The sequence below is a fragment of the Vidua chalybeata genome, chromosome 6 (assembly GCF_026979565.1).
Source record: "Vidua chalybeata isolate OUT-0048 chromosome 6, bVidCha1 merged haplotype, whole genome shotgun sequence".
Classification (NCBI taxonomy): Eukaryota; Metazoa; Chordata; class Aves; order Passeriformes; family Viduidae; genus Vidua; species Vidua chalybeata.
This window is the reverse complement of record NC_071535.1, coordinates 60702055-60720422: the sequence shown is the minus strand read 5'-3', so window position 1 is coordinate 60720422 and position 18368 is coordinate 60702055. Positions and strand designations below refer to the sequence as shown.

Below are 18368 nucleotides of genomic sequence, written 5' to 3'. Positions count from 1 at the left end.
TAATCATAAATTAACTGTTGAAGATCTGGGCTTAACTAATGCCAGGAGGGGAATTTTATAACAAAAGCATTAAAAAGAAAGATTTTCTTTGTTTTTCCTGGTAGTTCCCTCAGGTATATTTATTCTAAGAGACAGCCCTAATTTGAGACTTGAATGGCTTGTGGCAAGATCTGAGGGGTTTTGCAGATTTTAATATCGATTTTTTTCTTAGTGTTATCCCAATTCCTTTCTTTAGTCAGCAAGACAGTGTTAGTCCCTCCGCCTCTCTCAAAAAGTTGAAATATGCTTTGCTACTTCACAGGGCTCTTGCCAGGGGAAAAGGGAACTGGCCTGCTCTATCTGCAAGAGTTTTATTAAGAGCTTAACACTTGCCTAAATATGGTTTTTGATGGCAGGCTGCTCTCCAGGCTTAATGCACAGAGAAATGAAAGCCTGAGTATGTGATTTGTCTCCTCCCAGTGAAAAGGTTGTAAAACATTCCTCCATAGAAGCCAATCAAGAAACACCAGGAGACACTGCAGGATAGGGAGTGGATGACCCTGGAGCTGGAGTGAGACCCGCAGAATCTTGGATCTTCTTCCTTATGTCTGATACTGCAAGAACAGGAATTATTGCCCTGCCCTCCACCAGTAATAAAGATAAGCTGGGCTGGGGAGTGGAATTGATTGTGGCCATATGGCTTGTTGAGGCACAATGATTTCTTGGTGGAACTAGAGCCGAGAAATAGCTCAGGGTCAAGTGGGTGACTGGAGAAACACAAAGAGGGAATGGCCCATATCTCAAAGATATTCTGGAAATGGAGTCACTAGTCAGGAGTACTCAGTGAAGCAGAAGGTGGTAACTGGGAGGTGAAAGTGTCAGAGAAACAAAGGAGATGTAATGGCATGGAGACCCACGGCAAGATCACATGAAAATTATGCAAAGGGCTACCAACTGTAGATCTTTGAAACAGGAATTTTTTTCACAACAGTTCCACCAGTACTAACTGTTTTTCTACTTAAAAATAATTAGGCTGAATTTATACTGTATCACTGCCTCCTTATTGTGTTTGTAAACAATATAATATGATTACAGGCAAACTCCTAAAAGACACAGAAAGGAAACAAAACCATTCCTATTTTAGATTATTACAAACAAACCAACTTTTCAAGTTTAATTAACATTTTGCAATAATTCCTTTTCCATTCATTTGACAACTACACCTGTATTAGAAAACTAAATGGTGGCAGGGAAGTTCTCAGGAAATGCCTGTACTGTTGTTAAAATATCCCTGACACATTTTGGCCTGTGCCAAGTAGGACTCATGTAAGCGGTTCCTGAGCACAGTTCAGGTGGGAACACAGTTCCCTGTCTGCTGGGAACGATGTGGGTTATTTGGATCTAAATTCCCTCTTTCCTGTGGTAAGGTTTAATCAACCTAGACCAACTGACTGCAGCTTCACTCAGTGGTTTCACATACATTTAGTTTCCAATAAAGACAGTAAGGGAAGACAAGAACAGATGCCACACGCAGAGAGTCCTGGTATTCTCCAGTCTGCCAGGAAACCAACACCTGACCATTTTCCTCCAGTTACTTCCTAATTTCAGCAGCAGGAAAACAAATACAACACAGAGCTCACACTCAAGTGTATTCTATCAACTGAACTGGCTTTGTAGTAATCCCTCCTGACTGCATGAGTGCTACTGTCCATATGCAGTGAGGTGCAAAACAACTGCACTGCATGCGATAATCAACACTTTTATTGTGGGGGGAAAAAAGACAGTAATAAAGACAACTAAATAATAAAAGACAAAAAAAATTCCTGTATTTGTTTGTCTCTATACTGTCTTTCAGTACAAAACAAAACCTTCCACTATTTCAAAATTATAGCATATATGGTAAGAATTGTATCAGCACTACAATTTTTTGCATAAACTTAACTGGACAGCATGCTAAAACACGGTGTTTATGTCAAGTATTAACATTGCATATACTATTCTAAAAGAACAGAATTAAAGGAACCAAAACAGAATAAAAAGCTACATCAGTAAGGCCCACCCAGTCCCCAGCACGCACAGAAGCTCCTTCACTGACTGGCAGGGTTTCTAAGGTGCCAGATAGAAACTGAGCAGCACATCTGCTTACTCTCAAAACACACACCAGAGAACAATCTAATCTGTCCTTAACAAAATTGAAATAGAAATGGGTCTCAGATAAATGATTGGTTCAGAATTTCATCCATTTGATTTTTAAACACTTTGCCATTGGCTGTGACCAGGAGTCTACATTGATCCCTTGAACGTACCACTTATTTCAGTGCAACCACTCGGAAAGTAAAGTTGGTAGAATCTGACCTGGTCTAAAACTGCATTAGCTCACTACTGCAAAAGGTTATAGGAAAAATTCACTTTTGTTTACCTTGTGGGGTATTTTGTTTTCATCATTTCATATCAGAGCATTTCCCTAAATAAGTCCCAACTGCATGTGTTCTGTTTAGTGCTACATTCAAAAGAGGATTTCCAGCATTTTGCCTCCACTCAATAGCATTTTAAATTCCCATACTCTGTATCAAAGCAAATGTTTTCAAAATATTCAAACGATCAATTAATGAAAAGTTTATGAACATAAGAAATATATTTGTTTAAGCAGCATAGATGCCTTTCCAGCTTACAGAAAAGGTCCTGTCCTTTAAATATTCTCATTCATGTGGAAGACTGAGCTTGTAAGTTATGAAACAAAGATAATATGTAAAATGACCTAAATGAAAGTCCAATTATTCTGTATGTTTTCAACACATTTTTAGATCAGCTGCATTTTAGGAATAAATACAAGTTAAAAGTGAAGTAAGACAAAACACATTTTATGTTGCCTTTGATCTTTAACTTGTAGCCTTATCTCCCAGGTCAGAGGGCACATTATTCAATTTCACCATATTTTGTGTAAAACCACTGTAGCGTTGAAGATGACTTTCAGTACAAATGTCATGGTACTTAAAGCTAAACTGGACTCTAGTTTTTTGAGCTTCTTAATTAAAATCACAGTTTGTAATGGTCTGACAATATTATCTTTATTCTTTCCAGTTGAGCAGCAGCAGAATTTTCACAGCATTTATTCAATCAAGCCTAGCAATGTTTCTGTGGCTCACTCTTTCACTTCCTAAAACAGACAACAGGGTTCAGAGCCACTATGCTGTCACTCTGGGTAAATTTATTCCCTGTGTCAGAGGGAGTGAGCTGCACTGGATGAAATCTAAACTGTTCAGGCAAACTGATGCTAAGAACTAATTCTGAGGAGTAAAAAAGACTGAGAAGAAAACCACCAGTTTTTCTTAAAAACAAAACCAAGAACTGCTAGGACTTCTCTTTTACTTTTTGATATTATTATCCAGATCCTATCAGAGTAATAAAATTACATTATTTAAATGACAGTCTATTAAAAATCTTTAATCTATAAAGAGAACAAACGTACCAATTCTACTTTAATTCAGTGAGGAAAAAATACCACATGCTGAACAGTAGCTATCACACTATAAAAACCTAAAACCATTGCATTTGTAAGACTTTCAGATTTTAAGCTGATACCTCTTTGTGTTACATGTAATAATTATCACATATCATTTAAGTATCAAAGCCAGTTAGTAGTGGATTATACCCTAAGCATACTGTTTTCATTAAAGCTCTTCCTTCTTTTTTTTTACTTTCATTATTTTCTTACCATTTCATTCAGTTTCTTTTGTAAAGTGTACTTTGAAATCTGTAAAACAACAGAGAGTTATTCATTAAATGGTACTTACATTTTTTCTGACAACAACCTGCATAATTAAGTATTGTTATACCAAGGATTTAATTGCATTTGTTATTAATCCATCCAATATAGCAACACAGGTTTTGAATTAATGATGGCACAATTTCATGTATTATTGGATTCACTTTACTTCATAATGTTATTTCAATATTTAAATTACGTAAAACCACTTTACATTGATTTGTTACTAGGGGAGTTTTGAAAAAAGTGCATAAATCCTTGTGTTTTCTGACAGGCATCATAAAAACAACCTGCAAATGGACCACAGTCTGTAAACTAGACCCTTAGAAATAAACAGAGAAGAAGACAAAGACAGAAATGAAAGTATCCCCTCAACTCCTACAGGAATAGAAGGGTGTTCCCTGTTGGAAAAAAAACCCAAAGTATCTTAGTAGATATTCTAAATGGTAACAAAAAAAGATATAATGTACCAATCTCAGGTGCTTTAAAAATATAAGCCTGACATGAAAAGATATTAACACTATATAGTACCCCACTGACAGAGCATTTTGATTTGCATAATGCTTAATTATAGGAGGGAAAAAACAGAGTAATGCCAAAGAAGCCAGAGGGAACAAATCTTATACAGAAAATATTATTTCTAGGAAAAAAACCTACAGAACAATGATTTTAAAGTAGGGTTCTGACTCTACAGAGAAGAATACAGAATTGAATTTAAAATTCTTGACTCTTGTATTAGGCTCATTTCTAAACAATTTCCCTGGGACCACATGTCCATTGTGACCCCCTGCTTCCTCAGGCCACAGCAGAATTTCCTAGATCTGAACTGTACTGTGATACAAATGCTTGATCTGTGAACATTCAAGATTTAAGATTTTTTTTTTTAATTTGTGGTTTATCTTTGAAAAGAAAGGCCAGTGGGATCTTTCATTACTCTTGCTGTCCACATATTATGTTCAGCAGACCATGGAGGGATGGATATTCTCCATCATCTGTGCTATGCCAAGGTTTGAGCAAGGCAACAAAATCCTTACAGCTATTGCTCAGAAGGCCAGCCATGAGAATCAGTTTCTTCTGCTCCTAAAATACATTCAGTGTTAACTAAATGATAAAACAAACAGTCTGCTACCAAGTAAATGCATTCCATTGTAAGAGAATGTTAATAAGAACAAACACAAGTTTCAAAATTGTAGTGATAATCCAATATAGCCATTTTGTTTTCAATAGAATTATTATCTCGCTCAGTTTTGGGTAGAAAAATAATTAATTCCTGCTAATACCTGAAATCTGACAATGCATTGCAATGCTAGTGATCAATTTTCAAAATATCTGCCTTGGTCTTAAGCCACGGATCAAGTGTAAGTACAGAAACTTCCCAGTGAAACAGAGGAAAACACTGAAAAACACAGGGAGCACTGCAAGCTGGAGGCCCAGGGTGAATACTTAATTCTGTTTAGCAGTCCAAAACCAGGGATTCCAGGCAGGTGTGAAGTAAGAAAACAAGAATGTGACTAAAGAGGAAGACTGTGGAAATGAAAAGAAAGAACATTTCACACACTGTTTGGACTTTTGAGTCTTCTGGAGGAAAAGAACATTAGCTGGAAGGTTAACTTGAAGTAGTCTTGACACATATGGAACAGAAACTCATATTGGAACAGAAATGCATATTGGAACAGAAACTCAGTGTTACAAAGTGAGTAGTACTAGAAAGATTAAACAATAAGACCTTAAAGCTCCTCTTAAACTTACTAGTATAAGACTAAAACCAAAACACTTGCATTCAGAGAAATGTTATTTTACAAAAGCAATAGTTTACCTGTAATGCTTTTAATGTTTCTTTCAGTCCATCAATTTCTTTTTCTTTTGTTTCTACAGCAAGTTGGTATTTTCCCTTTCAACAAAAGATGTACTTCAGGATTTGGGCAGAATAAATGCATTTAAAATAAGAATTTATCAAAAAGAATGTTACAACAATGAAGTGTTAGTCTGCTACGACAGAACAATTCATCGGTGAATAATTCAGCTAAATAATTTTAAAATGCAGATAAATATTTCTATAAAAAGAAAAGTGAAAACACAATAGTGTATTTTCACCACTCATGACTCTATTCATCAAGTCTTAAAATTGGCTGTTCTGGCAGAGACAAGCCTGACAAAGGCAGAACAAATACATTATTTAGAAGAAAGATAGTAGATTTTAAAACAAAAAATAGCAGGTAAATCCATTTTTTTATGTGCAGTAGCAGGATCTTCATAGAAAAAACTTGCTCATTTTTCCCAATCCACAAAGAGTGAACTGTAACCTGCTATTGCTAGAATCACTAAATACAAGCAAGCACATTTTATACGTATATACATATATATGCATGTGTGTGTGTCAATGCATATATAGATAAACATACAGAATTTGCACATGAGAAAGTCAAAGGACTTCAGCAGAATTAAATCTGGTAAGAGTCACTGGCTGCAGTCAATCCAATGCAGAACAGAATCTAAATACCAGAGAATATGCCAGAAAAGACAAATAAATCCATTCAACCACCCCTGCATGTTCCAGTCATTTCCAACATAGTGCTGGCTGTGCAATCTCCCAAAACCACCCTGATCACTCATAGTACATATAATCTAAATTGGTGCAAAAATTGGTTTTTCAACTCTGTCTTGAGCTTAATTTACTCTTTCAGTTACTTTGGTATAAAGTACTGAAAGTACTCTTCAATTCACTGGAAACAGAAGTAAAAATTAGTCATTAGCATACAATTTAATTCTGAAGCTATCATTAAAAATACAAATCAGAAAGTAATAAGTGGATATATGTCAACAAATGAATTGTCTTAACAAGAAAAAAATTCTGAACTCCCAATCAAGAAAATTACTCAACCAGAAAATATAAAATAAACAGCAATAAATATCAATGAAGCAAAAAAAAAAGTTTATTTTTATATACTTTCAATCCATTTAACCAGTTTGCAAATTTCTTATGCCACATCTATCATATGAATCTGCTCTAAACCACTGGGAAATTTAAATGAAACAACAGAGGCCACATGCAGACATTCACTGACTTCACTGTTTAAAACAGGTTCATTGTACACCAAACGTAAATCCTTCATTCAGAGGAAGAATTGGGCATTCAGACTGGTATAAAAACGTATGTAGCTAACAAAATCCACATAAATTCAGGCTAAAATTAGACCTAATCTTAGTTTAGGTCAAGTACCTTAGGAAACCAGTTCAGCTAAATCAATAAAATCCCTATTAAAATCTGATTTCTCTAAGGCAATTAGAAATATTATTGTTCGGTACTACTTCTAAAGGCCACTTATCCCAATTTATCCCGACCTTCTAGAATACAATAAATTTTATATAGCTGCAATATGGAACTATCAAAGAACACTCTTTCCTCAACTGATCTTTAGCATAAGCAGTAACACTTCACAAGTTCTACAGTCTATAAAGAAAAAAGTCTATAAAGAAAAAAACGGAAACAACGAAGTTGCAAAGACATTTCTTTTGCAAAGGCCATAGCAAAAAACATCATGTAATTGCAATATACTTAGTTTATAATTAAGATACATTTGGTAAGTTTTATATCATTATCATTTTCTGATGCTCTTTGGATGGCAAACGACAAATAATTGTACAGTACCTTTTCTTCTTCCATGGCAAACATCCTTGCTTGTAACTTGGTTGTCAGTCACATAAAAAACCAAAAAAAAAAACAAAAAAAGAAATCAGAAGAGCACGTGGCAATAATTTTATCCATGCAATTCAACAAGACAATATAGTTATATTAACCTGCATAGTATACTTCCTGGTTTTTTTAAGTATAGGAACTTGTAGAGTTACAAGGAGAAGTTTGTGAATCTCAAATTATTTTTTCAAGGGAGAAACCTAATTGCTTGTCAGTTTTTATTTTTTTTTTGTGTGTGACATGATTGTGATGCAGCATTAATGACAAATTCTTCATCACCATGGGCAACAATTTCAGTTCCTATGAACATTTTCTGCAAGGTTGCTCAGCTCTTGTGTTTGCTCACTGTAATATGGAAAATAAAACACAAGAATGAAATACACTTACAAATGTTGAGCAGGGTAATTTGTGTGGCAGATCTTTTACCATGGTTTATGAATCTACCCTTGCAGAGGTCACACTAAATTAGAGGGGGAAAACCAAACAAGCAAAACAGAGTAAGGAAAGTATTAGAAGAAACATCATCTTCTCTAGGAGATGTTTGAAATATAAAAATGAAAAATGCCAGGAGGAGGGGCATCTGGAAAGAACTGCCAAAATACAAGCATAATGGTGTGGCCAGAAGAAAAGACATGATTTTTTTTTTGAGCTGTATATTCTAACATTTTATATGCAATAGAAAAATATTTTCATACCAACTGATAACTTGCTACGATGCCATCATATTTTAAAATCCCACTGTCAAAACCAAAGGCTTTGCTTTGTTACCTGTTTTTTAAAAGCTGCCATAGCTTCTTTGTTTTGTTGTTGCAGTGTGTCAGTCTGATGCTGCAGAGTTTCCTGCTCATGTGAAATAACAACAGTGTGAGTTAAGTATTATCTTAAAGCAAATTACATATAAAGTATTTCAAGAAAAGGCTGACTTATTGTTAAATGTTTTTAGAAAGACACAACTGACTGAAAAACCCTGAAGACTAAAAAGATGCATTTTTTTAACTGGCAATTGTCTTTTTGGTAGCAGCTTCTCTTTCATTCTTAACAGGTAACAACTCTCCCCTCTGGAATACAGACCTTTTGCTAGGACTTCTGTAAGCAACTCCTACCCATGCAATCAGCCTGCAGAAACAATCCACATCCACTGCCAGTTTAAGACTGAACCTTGACACTGGTCCAGGCAGTTATAACAGAATTTTAATAGCCATTAAAAATAGAATCCCACTGAAAAATAACTATCTGTTATTCTGTTTATAGTTAAATTTTAGTCATTTAATAAGCTACCTGAAAGAGCTGAAGGAAGCCAGAAATTACTAACTGTAAGGCAATAATCTGAGATTTTTATCACTCTCCAACCTGGCTTTACTCTCATCCATAAAAACAAGAAAATGAGTGAAGATGCACTATTTTTTTTGTATTATTATTTCATATCATAATCCCTTAGGCTAATTCTATACTCTACAAGATGGAAATCTCCAACATCTTTAAGCATCATGCTTCTCTTTACCATGGAAGCCCAGGTTTTTTCAGTTCTAAACACTGGAATAGTAGGTAAAACTAGTTAAGAGGCTCTGTCCTTGAACAGCTATCTCAAAATATAGATGAGTTTTTAGCTTAGAAATATTAGTGTGAGGCAGGAAACAATCCAGTAATGACTGCACAAAAAATAAATATAAATTACACTATTAAAAAGAATGAATGGGAGAAAATAAATTGAAAATCTGTTTCACGCACAAGGAGGCAAAGTTCTTCTTCTGCCTTAATAGAAATTGAGAGTTTTTAAACATACAATCTCATCCAAAATTGCTGTTTTCTCCAGCAAGTTGGTGTTGCTTTCACATTGTACAAGCGAGAGCTGTTGCCTTTTGACAGAAGACAAGAATCCACGGAGATAAGATGTTCCATATCCATTTACTTCATACCTCATCATAAGATGAGTAGAGAAAGTTTTGATTTGTGTGTAACAAACAATGCACAGTACATAAATGAATATTCAGAAGCACATCAAAGTCCTGAGGAATGTTTTCCTGAGGTTGTCCCTCAGCCCTGTGTCCAAGGACAGGTTCTCCAGGGGGTGACAGGCATGTGAAGTACACTAGGAAGGCAGAGGCAGCACTGCAGGCACAAAAAAATCAACTATTCCCACTGCAGTACTCCTGCTCACCACAGGAATAAATTTTTATATCCACAGCACTGCCAAACTAGGATGGCACTATAAAATACAGGAATTCAAGGCAATATCATGGAATAAATTATGTAGGTATCAGTCTGGTTTCATTAAACAGTCATCCTTTATATAACTTTATCATGGATGTAATGGAAAAAAGACCCAATGCTGAACTCTTTATAACCACCTTCTTGTACTGTATATTCAAGTGAGGTATTTTATTTTCAAAAAGACACGAGGAGTGTCTACAAATACTCATTTTCTAACAAGCCTCACACACGACTATCAGATAAAATGATTTTATTATCTCTGTCAGAAGTTCAGGCTTGGAAGAAATTTTCCATATATGTGTGACTGAAGACTGAAGAAAAGAGCAGATTGGTTCTTTTTTTTTTTAAAGATGAACAAAATCGACTTTGATATTGTAATGTTACACAAGTATGAGTATACCTGTTAGATTTAAAGGAATATATTCTCCAGTTATTCTGTTTTCCTTTCTTGAGTGATTTTTTTTTCAAGAGCAGCAGCAGCAGTATATTTATAAAATGCAGACAAATTGTAATATTGCAAATATGACTTAGCTGAAGTAATGTCTTTATTTCAAACTAGTTCGTTAAATTTAAGGTAAAATAAAATGAATGACAGAAATGTTGACTGAAAGGGAAATCTATGAAGGAAATGGTAAAACAGAACCTTTGAAAAACCAGAGGAAGATGTCTCCTTATTGAACTACTGCTGTGGTTAATATGATTCTGCATTCAGAAACAATCAGGTCATAAATTCAATTTAAATGTCATACTTAGAATTCTCAACTTACTGGAGTCTCCAGGACTGGAAATTTGTATTAGCTTGTTCTTTTGAAGCTCCAGAATATTTGCTCACATGAAGTTCCCAAAATCTACCACTCATTGCTTACACCAGCTTTGCCATGTGCCAACGTTAAGTACAAAGTAGAGGAACAGAGTTCACCTCACTACCTGTAGGTCCCATCCTTTTATGAGTGGTAAATTAAATTGCTGCTAAGGTCTTAGAATGGGTGGAAATCCTCCCTTTTGAACCCAGAATATTAAGTTCTGCAATGTTAGGTTAAGAAAAGCAAAGAAGGGTTACAAATTGAAAGCACTCTTGCTTTTACAAATATAAAATGTTTCCTGTTTCTGTGTGCACATATATATCTTTCAAGAAAGAAAAGCACAGAGTTAGAATTATTAATTTAAGATGGTTAGGATGAACTCCAAGATGAAATAGCCTTCCTTTACAAATAAGATGTAAAATATCCCAAGATCAAGGATAGAGCTGAAATTATTGTTTTTTCTGGGGTCGTAAAATATACGGAGTGAAGCCTTTTATCTTGTGCCCTAGTGACAGGGGTCATAGGTTTGATTGTATTAAAGAAGGGAATGCATTTCCTAGGAAAGCATAACCTCAGGAGCCCTAACTCTGAGAAGAATGTTAGACTGAAGAATGTTACCGAATACTTCATTCTCAACATTTAAAAGCTGACAAACTACTGCTGGGTATGGATAACATACAAGTTAATGCTCAAAGTAACTTTTTGGAAACATTACCACTTCCAAAAGATTGCAAGTGAAGTTTGCTGCACTGATATTTGCACTTGCCAAAGCCAAGTATAATACAGAGAAGCTGCTACACAGGGTCCCCCACACCAATGTGCCAACATGCCTCAGATTCAGCTAAATGTCTTATTTCTTCAGTATTTCCATCTCTGAAATTGACTGAAATTGCCAAGTCATGCCAAATATTACTACATTCTCTTGTTAAAAACATTTCTAAGCTGGGCACAATCCAAATCAAAAGAAAAGTTACAGATGTTCATGACTAAATAATAAGCTACTGGATTGAAATAAAAATAGCTCTAAAAAGAGGAATTGTAACAAATCACAATTTATATTAACATATAAAAATTAAATCTCAGCCAGTAAAACACTAAAAGCACACAGGAAAGTTACCTTCTGCCATTCAAGTTCCTGTTTCTCTATAACAATTTTGTTTATTTGGTCTTCATAATTAGTTTCTGTTTCCTAGTTGAAAACAAACAAAAAAAAAGATGAAGAGAAATTCAGTGAGATGCAAAAGTGCTTCAAGAATCCATTGTACTCAATGATACAGATAATAATAATTAATGACTCTGAATCTTTGGGGCATCTTAAAAATTCAGCTCAAAGCATCTGAATCTTTATTCTTTGTGATATCTCCTAGAACAACTGAAAAATTTTGTCAGTGGTTACTTCTGTTGTTATGGAAAAAAAAGTGAAATATTTATCATTATCTTCTGTGCCAAGAAGCCTTCTGACCCACCAAAAGAAATTGAAACAGAATCATGGATAATCAACACATATTTCTGATGAGCTACTAGAAAATCTAAGAAAACCATTACTGAAGTCCAAAGGCTCCTCCATGATCCACAAAAGGTACCAATAGAAGGAAGGTATGTTACAGATCCTGTTCTTGCAGAAGCACTTTGTCAAGAATCAAACAATTACTTTTGATAACAAATGAGAGTTACTTTCTGATAATCGCAGTTCCTAAATATTTATGTGAATTTTCCTGAAACATTCTGATATTAAAGTTAATTTTTCCCAACAGGAATCAGCTTCCCTTTGGAGTCCAATTTTTATGTGCACTGGCCTTCCTTCACAAATCCAGCACTCAAAAAAAGAAAAAGGAAGAACAAAAGGTTCCCCTATTAACAGTCATGACTTCCTGCAAGAACAATGCTCAGGTTTTTGATGCATGTCATAAGCACCTCAGCACTGTCCTGGTTTTTGCACATAGTCAAAATAATGAATATCCTTCAAGGACCTGGAGAGCTCCACTAATGTGTCACTGAGCTTCAAAAGGATGCTTTCCTGCCTTTGCTCTGCACACTGATGGCCAGCTTGGGAAAGTGACCACTTTAAGGTAAGCCTGGCTTCTCTTTGATGGATCGTTGCAATAACAACATTTACTGAGGTCTTGCGTTGGACACATGCCAGCAAGGGCCAAGCTGACTGTGTGAGGGTAAAGGAATACTCCCAATACTAGAACAGTGCATTTTGATATATTATGTGCAAATTTTATGCTGTTTTTAAGTTCAACTTCACTATAGTTTAAATCTTGCAATCTTAATTGTTGGAAAAATTCAAGTACTGTTGAAGTGATTCACACCTCAAAAATTGGTTAGAACCTTTAGGAAACAGTCACAACTTGGGGAAAAAAAGACCATGGATCTCTCTAATAAAAAATAAAAGAAGGCCTCAAAAGGATCATTCTCTTAATACTGGGGTTTAAGTAAAATTCTACTGAATTGCAATACCATGAACAACTATTATTTGCCATGAGACTAAAACGATCCCACCTCTGGATGAAGCAATACCTTTCCTGACACTTTGAAAGAAAAAATGGAGGCTCTTTCTCCTTTCCAAGTGAAGATGATAACACAAAATTTTTCAGCTATAAAATATACTGCATTTCTCTCTGAAGCCCAATATGAATACAAGTTCCAAGTTGCTGATTCAAGGATATTTACCACACTTCAACAATTGATACAAAACAGTTTTGAAGATTTTGCAACCCTTTCTCACTTAGTACCATGTTTGATTCATAGTCCCACTATTTATCAATAGAAACAAAAGTGGAAAATACGTCCCAAGTGATTCAAAATAGTTTTTAGACACTGACATCTTTTATAGGGTTTTAGGGTCAAAACTGACTTCCTTGCTTAGCAGTTTACAGGCACACGTGTGTAGAGAAGCACACTTCTTTCCACAGGAGGTTACTCCCAAGCATTTCAAGAGATTCTTGCAGGTTCTAAATATATGCCTCAGCACACATGTGGTTTTTACATATAAAATACTGATAGACATTTAAAACTAAAATCTGGCTCACAGAGAACTAGAGAAAAGTTCTTTAGCTTTTGCTTCTCTGATATATACTGGTAGAATACAGATGGAGAAGAGACCTAAAGATTTCATATGACTTATGGTTAAAAAAAAAAAAAAAAAGAGAGAACGTAAAAGATTACCAATGATTCCCAGTTCTGCTTTAACAAATAGTGCTGCATAGTTGCAATGATCTTTTTTTTCCTGGTGCTATTTTATAAGTACGGAAGGAATATACATCCCCCTAATTTCCCTTGAGTGATAAAACCAAATGAGATTGGCTTGAAGCTTTTAAAAAGGTGTGATCTTCAATCCTTTGTTATTAAGCAACAAATGCTATGAAAATGATATATTATTAGCAAAAGTCTTATTCAAAATGGTAAGAAAATGGCATTAAATTCCATTTTAAGTGACTCCTTTGCTGTGAATACTTAAGAGGATAAGAACCAAAGTTCCATGTGAACAACACTCCTCCAACTTACTCCCAAATGATAAAGGTGCCTCTGGAAGCTATCAAAAATGTGCATGTATGTACTACGGTTGAAAAAATAAACATCATAAATACTTAAACTGAGAATGACAATTACATGATAAAAATGTTCTCACGTGAAATCGCTAACAGTTATAAACCTTATCCATCATTTTTACATCTTCCAAAGGACATTTATAGTTTACCCATTTTGAATTGAAAGCTTCTAAAACTTGTGTGAAGCACTTTTTTCTTTAGAAGTTCTATCAGCTGTTTAATAAGACAAAAATGTTTCTGTTATACTTAGGAGAACAATATTGTATATAACTCTGATGAGGGATCAAAAACCCACCAAACCTTAAAAGTGTTCATTTTTTATTAGATGCCTTAGGACTACATGGATTTAAGTGTTTTTATAAAAAAAGACTACCATAACAATAAAAGAGGAGTAATTTGATGGTTTATTTACTCGTTATAACCTTTAGAAAGTGTCAAGCCTTCTTTAAAGTGTTTGCTTCAGGCTGTAGTTTTACAAGATGGGCTGTGGATTGGTCAAGCCCCCTCGATTCTTGACCCTGAACAGATTTAGGAACAGAGTACAGCTGGCTCATGTCCAAGCAGCCAAAACTGCTGCTAGGTACTTTTATTATCTTTTTTGAACTTACAGTCTCCCTCCTACAAAATTGCACATCCAATTTTCATGCAGGTCAAATAGTACTCACAGGAACTACAATTTCTGATAGTTTCATACTATAATTAGAAATTCCTTCATGACCAAAGCAGACCAGTACAATTTTTAGTAGATGTCATGAATATTGTTCTTAAGCTTTGTTTCCAGGACAAATTTTAAAAGGAGAGAAGATATTCATAGAAGCATTACTCTAACTTTAGTTTCTGATAAAACATTGTTAGATTTTCATAGTTACAACAGTTAACAAAAAATAATAGCAACGTATATTTGGAATCTTTTCTCAAAGAATTTTCCATTTTCAGATGCAGAGACACAGAAATTTGTACCAATCACTATTTTTCCTTTGGAAATTTTTCACTGGTCTGTCCTTGACTCCACTGCATAGGTTACAATTACTCTTTATTTAAATCTCTTCTATCAAAATATATTCCTAGAGAGGCCTGCATTGATACTTAGAACACTCTCCAACTGCAAGTAATCAGCTCCTAATCAAAAGCCACATTATTCACAAACAGAGAAATTACCATCTAAGACACTGCCTGCTGACTCGAACGACAATATCACAGGATGTCACAGTCATGAGATCTGAAATTCAGTGCTGTTTATTCTCTTAAATCCACATACTTACTTTTTTCCCCAATACTCAGCGATCCTTGTGTCTGTCATTTTAGTAAAAAAAATTCCCTGATTTACACTTAGGTATAAAATCCAGTTAAAAGGCTGTTAGGAAGAAAAGGCACTCAGTTGGCTGCAGAGCAAGACTGACAGACATGGAAGTAAGTGAAGGGATATCCAGCACAAAAGGATCACTGGCTTAGTCAGTGCTTGATGAGTGGGAGAGCTAAACTGGAAAAAACAGAAGACACTCAACTACTGGGGTGTGAAGTTATCCCTGTGGGGCAGAGGAAAGAGAAATATAATTTTTTGTGGCTCTTAATTAGTTATATACTCATATTATGTCAATTCCCATGGGGAACAAAGACCCTGTGAATAGCCAAAGGAACAAAGTGAAGCTGCATCCAGTATAATCATTTAAGCAATTATTCTTTAGAACAAACTTGCACAGCTATCAAGAATTGGGATTTCCTTTGAAGATGCAGCAGATAAACATTACTCTGAGCAACCCTTCTAACTGTTTTTGAGATTTTAACTACAGTATGATGACACTGAGTAAGGACTGCAACAAATCTCTCAAAATATTTTCATATTTAAGAGTTTGCTTCACACAGATAATTTCATCCACAAATTTATTTTTATTAATCTGAATTTGTGCTGCAGCTTAACCAATCATACCAGAGAGTTTATTAAACTCAAAATACACAATAGGTCCTGTCCTGAAGAGTCTCCTGTTGAAGTGGCAAGCAAGACCAAGAAGGGGAAGAAAAACAGAAGCAAAGAGAGGTAAAATAATCTCATCTGAGGCCAAGCCAGAGGGCAAAGACAAAACTGAGAGTAAAATCCATGGTATTGGCTCTAGTGCCTCCCTCAGGTTATCAGTCAACTGAACCTCACAAGGAAGTGAGAGAAGTAGTAAGAAACCTGCAGAATTTTCCATTTTACTCCACTTTCTGATGGAGCAGATGACACAGTTTAAGTTTGTGTGTTTCATTCTTGGCCATGGAAAAATGAGCATGGTGCAAGACAAGCACTGTAATTCTCTGAGTTATCCCTGTATTTTGGTCTATGCACTACCTTTCTCTCAAGGCTGATTAAAAATTTACAGAATAACCTCACGTTGACTGAATTTGGAAGAAATTCGTAGCTTAAATGGGGAGAGGGTTTTTTAGGGGTATTTTAAAGCAAAAACATCAGTACAAAATTCTATTTAAAAAGATAAAAATGAATGCCACTAGGCATAAGGCACATTATTTAGTAACTCTTGCTTCTTCAAAACAAGAAGAAGTTTTATATTCCAAACTTCAAACATACTAAGCAAGCAGCCCTGAACTATCAAAACAGATCAAAAATGCATTCAAGGACGCTCCAAGATTTCAAACTGGCTGTCAGTAAAATGCTTACTTTTTAATCTAAATTTCTAACTAAACAGGTAAATATAAACATATGTATATATTTTTCTAGGGTAAAGGAAAGCACAGCTATTTTAAAAGCTTGGGGCCATGTCTTAATTGTGAAATTGGCTCTTAGCTTTTGCATAAATTTTGAACCTAAAAACAATTTCAAGGCAAAAAGTTACTCACCCTTCGGAGACAACTTTTACAAAATCACAGTCACAAACTCTTGAAGCATAGCAGACACAAAACAGGCATAAAAACCCCCAAAAAAAAGCCAAAAGATGAAATCCCATGGCACTCTATGAACACTTTAGGTACAACCAAGTGCATTAAAAGTGCAAGATTGAGTTAACCATGTAAATTCAGCTAAGCAGTTTTATAAAGAAAAGTATACTCTGATCACTATAATAGTATAATACATATATATGTATATATTTAACTTTATTATATATAATAATAAAGTTAAATTATTCAGTCTTTACTTTTAATAGTAAAATAGTTTGACAAGACTAAACACTACCATTTTAACACAGGTCTGGGGATAACACGATGGGGACTTTAACAGTACTTCACCAGAAAAGTACAATCATGCAGCCTCTCTTTTTTTTTCTTTTTAATGGCAGTCATTCTTTTGTATATGGCTTTTAAAGAGAGGATTATAGCATTTCACTTAGATCAAAATAAGCATAAATCAAGCATGTCATCAATACTAATATTTTAAAAGTAATAATACACATCTTTTGAACAGGTCAAATTCATCAGATGAAGAAAAATACACTTTAGGTCATTCAATACACACAACAGTTCAGAAACCCTAAGGGGAGAAATAGAAATGTTTACATACACACAACTGGAAAAGTAACCACAGAAAAATACAAGTGACAAATTAACTACAAGAAAAAACAGCTGCCTTTAGCAGCACAGAAGCAATTTTACCTTGGTACTACTACAAGATGATTCAGCTCATTTCAAAAACAAAACAGCCCCACCCCTAATACTCAATACACTATTATTGTAGGGGTCTAGCTCCATAGATTAGCAATGTAAAAATGGTGAAATCAAGTGCTTTTAATATAGCCCTTTGCCAGCATAGGTAATTCTGAAAAGCACAAGTAAACAGCCAAAATCACCACTCTTCTGGCAAATGGCAAATCAATTATGAAATGAGAAAGACTTGGGGACTTGGAAAACACTTGGATTCTTTCTTTTCATTTTGTATCAAAGGCTGCTGTTAAAGAGAAGAATTATAATTAAAGACAATAATTTAATGGAGCTTTTCTCAATAGCCTCAGTATCAACTCTAGCAACTTCTTATGTTGTTACGGAAAAACCAAATTCATTCCCATGCAACCTTGTTGCCTCTGTGCTGTCTACAGGGAAATTTGTAACAAACTCTAATATATTTTTAAACAAAACTCTGGTTGGTGAATCACTTAAAATACAGCATGAGGTTTAGCCACATTTATGCAGCATTTTCTGTGATTACCTACAAAGAGACAGAAATAAGACAAAAAAAAGACCAAATCCAATTTAAACAAATTTACCCTTCTTATACGCAGTTCTTCTATTGCCTCCAATAAACTTGTTTTGAAGTCTAACAGTCGAATGGAAAGTAAAGTCTCTGATGGGCTTGGAAGAGTAGAGTCAAATGCCTGTGCTTTGAAGTCTTCATCCATTCTTCGAGCTGCTTTCTGCAAAATAAAGGCAAGTATTTC

The 18368-nt window shown here is 34.9% G+C and overlaps 1 protein-coding gene across 3 annotated transcripts in view; it reads right to left on the bottom strand.

Annotated features, from left to right (window-relative positions):
* Positions 1 to 18368, bottom strand: part of CCDC73 (coiled-coil domain containing 73) — a 66458-nt gene that overhangs the window by 37578 nt on the left and 10512 nt on the right. For all 3 annotated transcript variants that reach the window (XM_053946883.1, XM_053946884.1, XM_053946882.1), the window contains 6 exons: positions 18198 to 18344; positions 11571 to 11642; positions 8208 to 8279; positions 7395 to 7430; positions 5562 to 5636; positions 3695 to 3733 (listed from right to left, as the gene is read on the bottom strand). In XM_053946883.1, the coding sequence (XP_053802858.1) occupies positions 3695 to 3733; positions 5562 to 5636; positions 7395 to 7430; positions 8208 to 8279; positions 11571 to 11642; positions 18198 to 18329 (426 nt within the window). In that variant the 5' untranslated portion in view covers positions 18330 to 18344. The remainder of the gene's footprint in view (positions 1 to 3694; positions 3734 to 5561; positions 5637 to 7394; positions 7431 to 8207; positions 8280 to 11570; positions 11643 to 18197; positions 18345 to 18368) is intronic.